The sequence below is a fragment of the Lampetra fluviatilis genome, chromosome 7 (assembly GCF_964198595.1).
Source record: "Lampetra fluviatilis chromosome 7, kcLamFluv1.1, whole genome shotgun sequence".
In the NCBI taxonomy this organism is placed as follows: domain Eukaryota; kingdom Metazoa; phylum Chordata; class Hyperoartia; order Petromyzontiformes; family Petromyzontidae; genus Lampetra; species Lampetra fluviatilis.
The window spans coordinates 4,711,185-4,726,788 of record NC_136281.1 but is presented as its reverse complement, the minus strand read 5'-3'; the positions used below and the strand labels follow the sequence as shown (position 1 = coordinate 4,726,788).

Genomic DNA, 15,604 nt, shown 5'->3' with positions numbered 1-15,604 from the left:
TTCCTGACTGCAGGCATTCATATTCTTGGTTCTTTTGGGTAAAGTCACGTAGAGAAAAATAAAAATAAATAAAACAAATTACATAAAAAGTTGCTTTTATTATTTAACATTTGTATTATTTTTATTATATGTATTTTTTTTTCTACGTGACTTTACCGAAAGAACAAAGAATACATAATAATCTTAGTTTGTTAGAGATTATAACCTCTCAAAAAAGAAGATAAACTTCAACATCCCTCGACCCACGACTGTGGGTGCTCTCTCCTCCCACAACGCACTCCACCCCGACCCCACACTCCCACGGACTGCAGCATCGTGTCCCTTACCCGTGACCACGCTGGGGATCTTGGTGAGGAAGCTCTTGACGGTGCGGATCGCGACTCCGCCCTCCTCAGCCTGCATCCGACGCACGATCTGCTCCATCTGCACGCCGGTTCAAAAAACAACAAAAAAACAACAACGGCCATCGGCACACGCGGTGGCTATGAGATGTTAACTACCTCGCTTGGTAGGCAGGAGGTCGCGGGTTCGATTCCGACCCCGACGCCTGCTGCTGTGTATTTTGAGTTCGCGATGTCTCTCTCTGCCCGTGGTCGCGTGGAATTTTCCTCCGGGGTCCTCCGGTTGTTTCCTCCACGTTTATTTAGAAATACGTTTAGAAACATCCACACGACGACGAGCCACTTCGTGTGTGGCCAGGTCGCTTCTGAAATAGAGCTAATGAGCTCAGTAGGCCTTACCCAGTGGAATAAAAAAACATAGTTTAGTTTAGTAGATAGCAACAGTCTCAAATCCTCATTATCCACCGTGTCTCTCTACTGGGATTCTCATCGTATGTGCACTGAAGAAGGGCCATTGCTCGAAACGTCGTATTTTTCCTATTAAGGAACTTGTGGGCCATGGGCCAGAGTGGAAACTGCTACCACCTAAAGTAGCAAAGTCGTGGTGCCAATCTATTTACACGGCTAATAGAGGATTATTTCATATGTTTATCATACAATTCACTATTATCATATAATTCACTATTAGTGACCACGTACAGAGACATGTAAACCTGCGTGAGTCATGCCATCCCAGGTGGAACCGATGAGTGGAATTTATGGGCTTTTTGTTGCATTTTATTACAGGGAAGAGTCGCATCAATGTATCTTCGTAAGTAAGAAGGGCAGCGCATTTAACACACTACGGTATCTGTAAAGACAAAGCACGGCTAACTTGATCGTCTTGCGTACGAACACTCCTCGGTGGAGTTGGACAAACATCCAAATATATGACCACGCAGCTCGAACAATTGTGGATAGTTAGCAGTGTGAGAGAGAGAGAGAGAGCGAGAGAGTGAGCGAGAGAGTGAGCGAGAGGTGGGGGTTTACATAAAGCAAAGTTATTATTTTGAAAAAAATTACGAAATGATGAACGAAGCAAAGTGCCGACTACACCGAGCATCTTCTTGTTTCCACTGATCGTAAAAAAAAGAGAGAGAGAGCGAGAGAGCAGTCGACGTCTATCTCTGTTACGGGGGGGGGGGCGTGGTGGGAGTATAATCAACGCATCTTCTCAAACAAAGCCAGCGCAGTCAATTGATCTCTTTAAAGACACACGGCAAAGCCAGGGTGTGTTACAACACACTTGCGACAGAGATTGCACCATCAAGAAACCTTACTAATTGGCTGTGCCGGCTGGTGGCGGGTTTAATGACACCTTCATATTTACGCGATTTAACCCAACCCCCTCCCCTCCTGCTCATTCATGGATAATATTTGTTCGTGAGAGCCTCCTACGTGTTAAACTCACCATCAACGTATCTCATTAATCACAGCCCCACGTCAACTCGTCTGATTAATGATCAGAGAGAGAGAGAGACTGTGAAGTTAACTCATTCCCCTTAGGAGGCGCGCAGGAGATGTGTTTGTCCTGCGTGTCCGTGACTGCCATTCGTGTGCGGAGATCACGAACTGCGGGCGCTGAGGTCACAATGAAAGCGGACCGCCACGGAATCACCGATCTTGCTGATATTAGCCAATCCAATGAAGGGGGCGGGGGAGGGGCGTGGCGCGTCATTACTCGATCCATGGATCGATTGGTAACGAATTGACGCAGCAATTAACCCGTAAATTGTGATTAAGGGGTTATCCATTTAGTACGTACGCATGGAGGGGGGAGGAGGGGTTAACCCAAACGCGTACGCTTGCGTATGGGGGGTCTACTGACAATGTCCGTACGCAATGGAAACGGGGGGGGGGGGGTGAAGCCTCGATAATGAATTGTCTACATTGGCCTTCAAATGAGCCACAGTTCAGTGTCTTCAGCTGTCAGACAACAAGTCCTGCCGGGAGAAGTGGGACTGTGGGAGAGGTGTCACTCGTGTGCCACCGTGCCCCCCTGACTGCAGCTCTCACGCAGCTCAGCAACATGAGTGGCCAAGGTACGCAAACTGAATTATTTAATGCAGCCGGCGGTGGACGATCTGTTTGCTTAAACACGCTAATATGATTCATCCTTGATCGTTTCTGGTGGGGATCAAATAGATTCGGGGGGAGGGGTCAGGTTTTGACAGATTTTTGCGTTACCTACTCAATGGATGGCCCCAAACTCCGGTGTTTTTGACGCGTGTTTGTTACGGATCGACTGAGCAGAATCGATGCCATTAATCTCGATTCACGATTCACAATTACCATATATGGTGATGGGGGTGGGGTGGGAAAATCTCCGATCTGTGATTTTATCGGCTGCAGGATTGTATCGCTCTATTCCAGAGCCTCCGTGGCAAGGCATTTGAGACGCCGCGGCGCCTCCACGTGTGGAGGAGTCGTGGAGGCGATTGCCACGGGGCTCACGATGCGCGAGCGGTCGGTCAACTCAGAGGGATCGATCTCCGGCTCAGGCGTCGTCCACTGGTTTCTGCCAAAGCTTGACAATGAAAAAAACACTCAGTTTAACACGTAGGCTTTCGCGACCAATATTATTCATAATCAACGTTTTTGGTATATCATTACAATAACCCCCCCCCCCGCCTCAAATCGTTGCACCTGATGAGTTGATGAGTTAATGATGACGTCACCCTGCTGCTGCTCTATATAAGAACGGGAGACACAGCAGAGCCTCACCATTCTGGCGAATTGCCCGATGATGCTGGATGCAATTACCAGCGAAACGTCGTACTCAAAAATTGTAAATGTTGTGGTTTCACGCTTCAACACACCGGTGGGCTAAAGCAGTGAACTATTTGTCTTTTGTCAACGTGACACTTTTTTGCTGATTGGCCGTGTCGGGTGGTGGAGGGTTACGACACATTTATAAATAACGCGATCTAAACCAGGGGCGGTTTCTTCATTAGGGTGATTGGGCGACGCACCACCAATCTCAGCCGTTACTGTGCCTCTGGATATAGTCCAATCAGCGTCATGTCACGTTCTGTGGAGTACCGCCTCTTTTTGGGCGATTTCACTCCGGCTGAGAATCGCCCCGAGTGGTCCCATAGACTTACATTCAAAGATGTTTTTTTTCGAACGGCGGGCGCTGCAATGCATTCTCTATGGCTTCCGGGAGGGCTCGCACTAACGTGCTTACGTCATCATACGTAAGCACGTTTCTCCAACAATATTATTTGTCGCCACCTAGTGGAATCTTTAATAAAAGAAACTGAGTGGATTGTATTAATAGTGAGTATAGAAACAAACAAGATGTATTGTAAGAGTCACTTTATTTTTCATTAATATTAAAGAAGTGAAGTTGCCTTTACATGCTTAAGCTGTTAATTTATCCATTGCATGGGTGGACCTTATCCTTATCAATCATCTAGACATTTGCCCCCCCTGAGAGATTTTGCAGGAGCCGCCACTGATCTAAACCCAAAAACGTTGATTATGAAAAAAAACTCAGCCGAAAGCCCCCTTCATATGCGCATCTCCAGTGTTTTGCTCCTCCCACTCCCAGCCCCGCCCACTTCCCCCCCCCCCTCCTCTATCTCTCCTCCCTGGCTCCTCCCCCGTCTCTTACTTATATAGCCCCTTGAGAATTGGTTATTTACCCTTCTCTCTGGCAACAAAACTGACATCTTTTTTACAAGGAGTCATGTTTGCATACACCCGAGACAGCTGTGGACCAATCAACTTCAAGGACAGTGCATATATTATCAGAGTTATGTTTTTTGTTTGCATTATGGCTGCAGGTATTGTGGTCAATGCAAACATGACTCCTTGTAAAAAAGGTGTCAGTTTTGTTGCCAGATAGAAGGGTAAAAAAACAATTATCTTATTTTTTACTGGCAAAAGAGGTTCCAATGGTATATCGCCCCTTGTTACAGCAGCTCTTTTGCCCACTTCAGCAATTGTTTCTAGCTGTGGTTGTCCCACCTGATGACGGACGCTTGTGTTGCGCCCGAAACGTCGTGATTTATAATTTTATTTCTATTATTATTTATATCATTTTATTATTTATTTTTATTATTTCCTTTTTACCTACGTGACTTTACCGAAAAAAACCGAAGAGTATGAATCCTTGCAGTCACGAAAGCTTCACATCTAGAATGAAAAGAAAAATTCCTCGGATCAGGACGCCGCCGCCGATCGAACAAATAGAGTTGAATTGTTGTCATGGCTATTGTCCCCCCCCCCCCAGCCTACCACCTGCTCAGGCTGCAGGCGGCGTTGCGCTGTGACTTCTCCTCTAAGGGATTCGCGTTCTGCACCTCCGTGGAGAGAGCGAGGAAGCACCTCCACTCCTCCACCTTCTCTGTCTCTCACTCTCTCTCTCTGTGTGTCTCTCCTCCTCCCCGTGCCCAATCTCGTTTGCCATCCGTCCGTACGTGTGCACGTTGAACTTCTTTCGCGCCCTACGTAGACAACGGTGCTCAGTGGAGGCGTGGGGGAAGGGCAACAGACGAAACACCGAGCAGCAGCACTGAAGCGATGAACTTTCAATCGTAGATTTGAAAGTTCGCAGCTCCGGTGGCCTCCTCATATCGGAAGGGAGAGCGTTCCAGACGGCCGCAGAAGCGCATCTAAAAGCGCCGCGTGGTGACCGCCGTCCGGCACCCCTCCACTGGAATCAACTTCCCCCGTTCATTCAGCAGTCCCCGTCACCCCCCTGCGGTTCATATCCTGAAGTTTACCTTTTCTCTCTATCTCTCTCTCGCACATTCTCATCCTCGCCCCTCCACTCCTTCCCGTCCCTCCCCGAACCCCTTCGTGACCCCTCGATCGTGCTCACTCGTTCCTCAACCCTTTGCACGCCGCTGCCGTCGAAATCGTTCCGTTCTGCTGTCACCGTGTGTTTTTTTGTTTTTGTTTATACGACGTTAATCGCCTTGAGCGAAGGCACTCTGTGTACAAACACTGCACAAGAGAAAACTCGCGAATCCCGCGCGCGTGTGCCCGTGCGTGGATCGATGCGCCGAGACGCTCCGAGCGAGACGCGGGCGCAAGCACTACAGAGAGAAATGAAAAGGTGCCACCACCCCCGATTTAGATCGATCTGTGATGTGGAAGCCTCTGAACCCGAGAGGCTTCAGAAGTCCACTCCGCCCACGAATGCGCAGCAGCAGCAGCAGCGCCCGTCCCCACCACACCGCAGCCACCGTTGCCGTCGTTGTTTCGCTTGAACAACAGCATCGGTGCCGTGACCGATACTTATAATGACCCCTGGGTGCGCGCACGGCCTCCTGTGGAGGGTGGGGCTCGTCGAGTCTGCGTTGTGCCAACGCGCTGCGTGCCCACCGAGAGGGCTCGCGAATCAATCGATGGAACGCTGCAGGCGGGACGAAGCGGGGGGTCTCACTCGCACGCCGCCACGGCGCTCGCGGTGCAAGGAAACCCCGCGCGCGCCCGCGACTCTCCGTGAGCCGAGAGCCGCGGTCTGAGTCGCAGTCACCTCGCCACCGCCGCATCGCCACCGTCAACACCTCGCCACCGTCATCACCACCATCACTATAACCCCCCCTTCGCCACCGTCATCACCACCATCACTATGGCAATGGCCACACCTCGCTACCGTCATCACCAACCATCACCACACCTCGCGACCGTCATTACAACCACCATCACCACACCTCGCCACCGTCATCACCACCATCACTATGGCAATGGCCACACCTCGTTACCGTCATCACCAACCATCACCACACCTCGCGACCGTCATTACAACCACCATCACCACACCTCGCCACCGTCATCACCACCATCACTATGGCAATGGCCACACCTCGCTACCGTCATCACCAACCATCACCACACCTCGCGACCGTCATTACAACCACCATCACCACACCTCGCCACCGTCATTACAACCACCATCACCACACCTCGCCACCGTCATTACAACCACCATCACCACACCTCGCCACCGTCATTACAACCACCATCACCACACCTCGCCACCGTCAGTACAACCACCATCACCACACCTGGGTACCATCACACCATGCCAGCATCCTGCTCCCTTTCACCGACCAAACCAAAATGCCAAGGGGCCGCATTTGGCGACGGTGCACAAGCAACGATCTCAAACAATTATCACAACGCCAAAGACTGATATCGAGAGATGTATGCAGTACAAGCTAGCCTGACGATTCGGGCAATGACCCTCGTTTGGAGCAGCTGTTGCGAAGACGTTGCCCGGCCGACACGGCGCGAGGTGGCCTTCATCCTACGGATTGAAAAGTTCGAGCAATTTTAAATGAACCCTGGGGTCAGTCCTCTGTATCCCTTGACGCCCACGTCTTCTTCGGTGCCACCGTAATTATCAAATGTCTCCCGAACGTCTCCCGCCGTTTCGACTCAATGTTTTTTTCGTTACACGGAGAAAAAAAAATCCCGTGTAGCCAGTTACCCAGCTATTTTTCGTGGCAACGCCACGCAACCACGAACAGCGGAGCACTATGGAGTCATTGGTGGAGAGAAGCACATCCAGCCAGGAAACTCGAGGCATAGATTACGTCTTGTCATCATCACATGGGTTTGTGGACGTTCACGTCGACGGCGTACTGTCATCTGGCGACCCGGGTTCGACTCCCGCTCATGACCAACATCAGTGACACATCTTAACCAGGCACAGGGCCTCGCCTAGGTCGACTCAGCTTCCGATGAGTACCTGGTGCGGCGTGTAAACATCAGCGTTGCGAAGACAGCAGCGGCCCGGTGTGCTGGTGGCCACCCCTCGTGTGCCGTGGCGTCTCTCATTGGCGCTACTCGCTAACCGCACTTGCCCCAACAGTCTGTTGAGGCTGTAATAGAGGGGATCCTTTGTCTTTGTACGCACGTTTGCGAAATTTCCTGCGCACGTTCCTCCCCGACCGAAGCATTTGAGCAGCATGGGGGCTTCTTTAATGCCCTGGATTTGCCGGTTCGCATTGGCATTAGCACACAGCAGGCGCGCTACACTGGCAGTAATTAGCCTAACCTGTAAGCGTCATTAAGATACGGGAAAGAGGGTGAAATTAATTTCTAAGGACACATTCAAATAACAAAAAATACCATTAGCTTATATTTCTAATATTCAGTTTGGCTTTAAAATCCATAATAAGTTGAAATTTATAATTAAAATCACATTTTGAAAATGACGGCAGGTGCTCGCCACGCCACGGTAGCGAGATGTTAACTACCTCGCCTGGTATACAGGAGGTTGTGGGTTCGATCCCGACCCTGACGCCTGTATATTTGGAGTTTGCGTGTCTCTCTCCTCGTTGTCGCGTTTAGAGCATTTGGCTGCTGTACATTTCCACGTGCATTACCACTCCGTCGAGCCATCATTTGTGGTCAGATCGCTTCTGAAAAAGAGCCATATAGCTGCGGTGGGCCTTATCTGGTAAAATAAAATAAAAACAACGTTTGTCGTTCAGTTTAATTGCTGAGTCGACGAAGATTAAGGGACTGATGGGCGGGATCACGCGGCGATTGTGAATCGGTGCGAGACTCACATGGCGCCGAACGCATTCCGATCTCTGCAATGATATTCCGGGCAACCTTGCGGGCGACATTAATGAAAACGAAAATACGGGGAGGGGGAGACTCGCTTCCAATCGAGAATTCGCCGGCCTACCGGCCTGCCCGGGTAACCTTCATCCTAGCCCGAGTCGACGCGTGCATCGCTCCGCTTTGAAGTGGGGACACAAGGCGGGGGGGGGGGGCAGGGGGGAGCAGGGGGGGGAGAAGGGGGGGAGGGGGGAGAAGGGTGGGAGGGGGAGGAGAGGGGGGGACAGACAGCTACCCTGTGACTAAATCACCCGGAATGCCCCCCATCTCGTCAGATCTCAGAAGCTCCAAGCAGGTTTGAGCCTGGACAATAATAACAACAACAGTAATAATGTTTCGTTTTATATAACGGCGTCTTTCATGCAAATTCAACCTCACGATCGCCGAGGAGCCATATGGACAAGCTTGAAGGCAGCCAAGCAACAATTGCCCAAGATCTGCAGCCATATACATATTAAGATGTTTCGTCCAATTAATGAGCCTTCTCGTGGCTAGCAGACCTCCGCTTTGGCATTCAACTCCTCAACATATTGCCATTCGCAAGATGATAAGAATGAGCATGTATGCATGCGGGAGGAAAACGGAGCACCCGGAAGAAACTCACGCACGCGAGGGTGAAGCACTTTATCCCACGCGGAAGGGCCAGATTATACGAGTGGACACAGAGCTGTTCCACTTTCTCATGTCAGGGAATGGCACCACGTCGACGGCCACGGGAAGGCAATTTGATCGCATTTGTGCAATCCACCAACCCTCCACAGTGCTGGATTGCAGGCCACGTGCATAGCAGGTGGCTCCATGCTCAGGGAATAGGTTGCCGATATCGGTGAGCAGCGCAGCAAACTCCACGCATGATGCCGCCACGTGCTATACACGGAAGACACGGCACGAATGTATAACCCCCCTGTGGTTGCCGCGTGCAGACGGGACGCGCTGTAACGCCGAGCAACACTCGGCATCACAGCCTCTCATCCCGGGGACAGATTTGAAACATTTCCTTTAAACGAGTAAAATCCCATGAGGACGATGGCATCACGAAGCTGCCATGCCTCCCTGCTGAGGATGTCTCTGCTCGTCAGTGTCGGCCCATGACATCAACCCCACCACGTGGACAGACGCACACCATCCCCACCACGTGCATCGGAGCCATCACGCCGATCCCACCACGTGTATCGGACCCATCACGCCGACCCCACCACGTGTACAGACGCACACCACACCATCCCCATCACGTGGATCGAACCCATCACGCCAAACCGACCACGTGTACAGACGCACACCACACCATCCCCATCACGTGGATCGAACCCATCACGCCAAACCGACCACGTGGACAGACGCACACCACATCATCCCCATCGCGTGTATCGGACCCATCACGCCGACCCCACCACGTGTATCGGAGCCATGACCCATCACGTGGACAGACGCACGTGCGCCAATGGTCTTCGTCACACGAGGCGTGGACGGCCCCGTGCTCCGACTGTGATCTCACGCGTGCGGGGTTCTCGCAACTGAAATCGACCCGCGAGTTGAGTTGAGACACGGAGCCCGCGCTCTGCGCGCCCCGGGATTCGAGCCACCGAGAGTCGCCGAGAGCCGCCGAGAGCCCTTGAGCGTCTCCGCGTTTGCTCAGAACTCGCGGCTCAATGTCACAACAATCGGGATTCGTCGCCGTCTTGTGAGCGGCACTCGTCGTGAGAGGGGCGCGTGTCGTCAGACTCCTGGCCACGGCGAAGCATCGGTGGCGAGTGATATCGGGAAGCGGCCACTGGCGGAGCCAGTGGGGGGGGTGGGGGGTGGGGTGGCACGTGCCCCCCTCCCAATGATCCGATCGAAATCCCTAAATTTCGATCGGATCATTGGGGTTTATTAGTAATAAATCGGCATTTTGCGACCCCCACTGCCACTGTGTAGCATATTATTATTACGTGCCAGGGACTCTTATGAGATGATATGACTCTAGTCTGAGTCCATAAATGGCAATAAGTAACCGCAAAGCAGTTATAAGTGACTCACAGAATTGTGCCCAGTCGCGTATACAGTCCACACGACTTCCCTGAAGGCATCAACACCTTCAGCGAGCGCGATGCCGATCACACAACGCGGTTCGAATTCGACCCTCGATCGATGGCTGCGCCATCGCCGCACACGCGTCGAATAGAAAGCAAGGGACAAGTCCTTACTTACTAACAACTCCTTACTTACTAACAACTCCTCTATCGTGTTTCATTGCTAGAGGGGTTGCCCCCCCCTACCTGAAAATCCTGGCTCAGGTCCTGTAACCCGCCCCGCCCGCCTGCCGCCGCTGTGACCCCCTTCACCAACCCGCACTGACCAGCGTGGTGAAGTATGGTCAAGCATCCCCCATGGCTGGCAAAAGGCTCTGAACCGCCCTCTGCCATTTCTGACGCTGCCGCGGCTCTCCACGTTGGGAGCGGAGGGGGGCTGCGTTTTTAGGAAACGATTTCAATTCCTCCAGGCTCCAGCTGTTCGGATTCAACACCCGATCGATGCGTCTATTTATCTGTCCCCCCCCTCCCCCACATCCCCTCTCTCCCGTCCTCTTTGTTACATCTCCCACGTGTTGACGAAACCGTTCCCTCTGTTGCATTCGTGACCCACAACGATGTCTTCTTTCATCCCCCGTATGGTCACCAAGCAGACTGTTGGGTTGAGTAATGTCCGCGAGTCAACACGGCGCACTAAGGGGTGGTGTGGCCGGGGCGGTCGTCTCTCGTCTCCCCAGCGCCGCTGTCGACACCGCGAACCAGGTGATAATTTCACGGCTGAGTCCGACCTTGCTCAGATAATCATCACCGATGTCGGTCCGTGAAGCGAGGATCGAACTCGGATAGCCTGGTCCGTAGCGCAGTGCGCAGAGCGCTGCGCTACCGCACCGCACACACGCGCGCGTGCATAACAAAACAAAGATCCCCCGTATAGCCGTAACAGACTGTAGGAGCAAGTGCTGTTAGCAAGCACTCACGATACTCATTGGCCTCCTTGTGGAGATGATGAATAACAAAACAAATACGCGGCGAACGTCTCCATAACTCCGTCTGTCTCTATAAAACAACGACGGTATTTATCTTCTTGGTTCTTTCGGTAAAGACCTGTTGTTCACCTGAGGACGGCTGCTTGCGTTGTGGCCGAAACGTCGTGAGAATTGTATTTTATTATGTTTTATTTTTATTATTTTATTATTTCCCTTCTACGTGACTTTACCGAAAGCACCAAGAAGATGAAACCCTGCGGTCACGAAAGCTTTAAATCGAAATTTACCGACGGTATTTGTTTACACAAACGGTCAGGCGCACTGCCCGTGATTTCAGCGGCGACGATTTCAGGGCAAGCAAACTCTCTAGACCGGTTTCGACACCGCAGGGTCTCATCATCAGCAGCAGGCTCTCTTGAATCAACGCTGCTCGGACCCTGTCTTGACGCTATGGGTGGGGGGGGGGGGGTCCTCGTTTAATGCAAAATTCGATAGTCGCGCACAACTAAACACAACAACGATCGGCATCGTTGTGCCGGATATAAATAAAACAAGATGAATGGACGCGAACATGCCAAGGAGCCGTGTTTGTCTTCTCAGTCGTTCTCCGAGAACGAGATTTGTGGCTTTGCCCGATGGGCGTCGTTTGGCCACCGACGTTGTGGTTCGTGAGGATTGTGGAAAAACTCGCCCCCCCCCCCCCCAAACCAGCGTGTCGCTTCGCCTCCAACGGCGCGGGGTGACCCGCCCTTGGGACGCGGAGTGAATGTTGAGATGCATTTCAGACATCACGACATTCGACTCGGCGCGTTGGAATTCTGCCACCACCCTCCCACCCAGCCACCCAGCCACCCAGCCACTACCTCTCCCCCCCCCCCTTGCCTCAATTCGAGAAACGTATTCACTCGTATTCACTCGTACCCATCGTACACTCAATAGCGATGCTTGTTGCTGGCCGTTTGGCGTTACTGCGAAAATGATTTCGCCATCAATGTGATTATTCGCGTAATTATTGTTTCAGCTTCAGTTTCATTTATTTGGTATAGCCCTGTGAGCCATTCGGCTCTTGAATCGGGTATGTCTGCTATCGCGTTGTGAGATGCAATGGGCACGCATGACGCGAAATGTATCTAAAAAATGATTGTATTGTTATTGTCGTGAGGCCTGCGCTCAGAAACCGCGATTTTGCAACAACAACAACAACAACTCCTCGCCCTTGTGAATCAAATTGTGAATGTGTCCGCGGGTGTCCCGGGGGGGGGGGGGGGGGGGGGGGGCTCAGTGTGAGTGTGTGAACACACACTCACACGCGCACGTATAGCAGCAGGCGACTCGCCGCCTTCTCGCCTCCTTCTCGCCGGTGCAGTTTACGACTCGATCGAAACGTGTGAAATGGCGCGGCGGCACGGCGACGGATGCCGCGGTGAGGCATGTCCGTGTGGCGGCCGCAATGGACCCATCGCGATTGGCCTTCGGCTGCCTGGCCGCTGTGCGCGCCTCCGTCTGAGCACCACTCAGCGGCCAGCGCCTGGCCCCGCGTAGATGGGGGTCGGCCCGTTCCTGCAGACGGTGTCCTCGGACGCGTGTCGTCGGCATGCCTGCGTGACCAGGCGCTTGAGAGCTCCCCGACCCGAAGTGTCTGCGATCCGGACTCCTGGGCCTAAGTGCTTGAAACAAAAGTGCCTGCCACCCCCACCCCACCCCCTCCCCCTCCCGAGTGCTTTAATCATCGTCACTCGCACGAGGAGTTCTTCCATTGATTTTCGTGCTTTGCGAGCTTCCTTCACTGACCGTGGATTTCTCTCCCAGCCGATCATTAAATCCGCCATTCATTCTGATCCAGAGTCCCTGAAGTTGAGTACCTTCCTGTGTCTTTGTTTCCAACCTCCCCCCCCCCCCACGGTCCCCCCCCCCACGGACCCCTCCCCCCACCTCCTCCTAGCCGCACCCCCAGGTTGCCGCTCTCCTCGTGTCGCGCCTGAGCCGCGTGAAGCATTTGCAGCGCCACCGCACGCTATGATTTTCTTCTCCGCAAGCAGCGGCTTTGACGCATTTGGCGAAAGCTCTTTCCTCCTCAACCACCCCCTCTCCTCCATCACTTCCCCCAACAAAAGCTCACGGTGCATCCCTTCCCTCCGTCACGCGTGGCGCGTCTATTTTTTGTCACCACTCTCATGTCGACAGTGCCACTGGCGTCGTCTCACGAGACGCGTCGCGCATTCGTAGCTGTCCCCAGAGCTTCGCGTGCATCGCCGCGTCTTGGTGAACAGCCTGCGGAATGAGACATTACAGAACTGCTTCTGAGATCCCTCCACAATTGGGCAAGAGTCCGTCAACTCGCTACACTTAAGAATTTGATCCCAGTTGAGCCCACGGTCTCGGCGCGGCTGATCCTCCGATCTGGAGCCAGATTCTCATCGCTGGCTGCCTCTCCCGTGCCCCCTAAGCCAGCCGGCCACCTCGTTACGTGGCCGATTAACACGGCCTGCTACGCACGGCGCGCAAGTAGTGCAACGTACACGCGTCCATAAATAGACACGTGTGCGCGTGCCACTTCGACCCGCCACTCTCCTATCTTCTCGTCGCACGGGGCTGGAGACGCAGAGCGAGAACGCCGCTCGTAATTTCTGTGCGCGCGATAAAAGAGCGCTGGGAAATTAAAGGAAAGCGCGCGCGCACACACGCGGTGACACACACCCACACACGGACACACACACACGCGGACACACACACGGACACACACACACAGACACACACGGACATACACATACGCGCACACGTGGACACACACACACTGGGACACACACACACGTGGACACACACACACGGGGACACACACACACGGATGCACACACACACGGACACACACACACACGGACACACACACGCATACGCGCACGTGGACACACACACACGGGGACACACACACACACGTGGACACACACACACACACACGGTGACACACACACACACACAACATAGAGCGGTGGCTGTGGCCGGGAACCTAGGAACACGTACCATCACATCCCTGACATCAAGGTCAAACCTCTCCTTGCGTACAAATTGCCGATAGGAGCCGCGTGGCACGAACCCTGCCTCTCCGCCCTCTTATCTTGGTCGGTGGGAGGGGGGGAGAAATGCCCACGGTTTGGTTGCCGAGACGAGAATGCATTCGGGAACAGCGCCGCGAGGGGAGGGGTACAAGAGGGGATGCAGTGATTTTTTTTTTGCGGAGGGGGTGGTGGTGGTGTGGGTGAAGAGGCGTGCGGTGAAATTAGTCGTCTGGCAGCGCCGGGGGAAGAGAAAATGAAAATTGCTGTTACAGCTCAGACAACACGTGCGGTGCATTGTGTATCGCTCTCACAAAGGAAAAGATCCCCCGTACAGCCTCAACAGACTTTTGGGGCAAGTGCTGCTAGCAAGCATCTATGAATAGCATCGCAGCACCACGCACGGATGGCTTTTTATGTTTAGTTTGTTGTCCTTACCCAGCACCTTCGATAAGCACGGTTGGCTACGTACGGTGCAAAAGAGGTTCAGAATACACACACGTGGCGATGTTTACATGTCGCATCAGGCACTCGTTTGAGGCGTTGTCGACTTCGCGGACTGCTCAGAGATGTATCACTGATGGTGACAGTGAGCGGGAATCGAGGTTTTGTCGCGCAGCGCGCTAACCACACCACCACCACCCCCACAAGACAAAGATCCCCCGTATAGCCATAACAGACTGTTGGGTCAAGTGCTGTTAGCGAGCACCTATGAAGGCGGGCACGGCACACGAGGGGGTGGGTGGCCAACATCACACACGACCGCCTTTGTCTCCTGATTAGCGATGTTTTTACACACCACACCAGATACTCATTTGAGGCTGAGTCGACCGAGGGGAGGCCCAGGACCGGTTCAGATAATCGCCACTGGTATTGGCCGTGAACGGGAATCGAACTCAGGATCGCCAGGTTGGTAGCGCAACGCACTAACCGCAACACTACCGCTCCTCACATACAGATACACGTGGTGTACCGTATTCACACACACGTGGTGTACCGCACACACACACGTGGTGTACCGCACGCACACACGTGGTGTACCGCACACACGCACACACGCACTTGGTGTACCGCACGCACACACGTGGTGTACCGCACGCACACACGTGGTGTACCGCACGCACGCACACACGTGGTGTACCGCACACACACACGTGGTGTACCGCATTCACACACACGTGGTGTACCGCACGCACACACACACGTGGTGTACCGCACGCACACACGTGGTGTACCGCACGCACACACGTGGTGTACCGCACACACGCACACACGCACGTGGTGTACCGCACGCACACACGTGGTGTACCGCACGCACACACGTGGTGTACCGCACACACACACGTGGTGTACCGCACGCACACACACACGTGGTGTACCGCACACACACACGTGGTGTACCGCACGCACACACAGACGTGGTGTACCGCACGCACACACACACGTGGTGTACCGCACACACACGTGGTGTACCGCACACACACACGTGGTGTACCGCACACACACACGCACGTGGTGTACCGCACACACACACACACACACACGTGGTGTACCGCACACACACACGTGGTGTACCGCACGCACACACA

General features: G+C 53.3%; 1 protein-coding gene across 2 annotated transcripts in view; it reads right to left on the bottom strand.

The window, feature by feature from the left end:
* Positions 1-15,604, bottom strand: part of LOC144933460 (regulator of G-protein signaling 7-like) — a 61,682-nt gene that overhangs the window by 25,939 nt on the left and 20,139 nt on the right. For both annotated transcript variants that reach the window (XM_078858231.1, XM_078858232.1), the window contains exon 2: positions 327-423. In XM_078858231.1, coding sequence (XP_078714357.1) covers positions 327-423 — 97 coding nt within the window. The remainder of the gene's footprint in view (positions 1-326; positions 424-15,604) is intronic.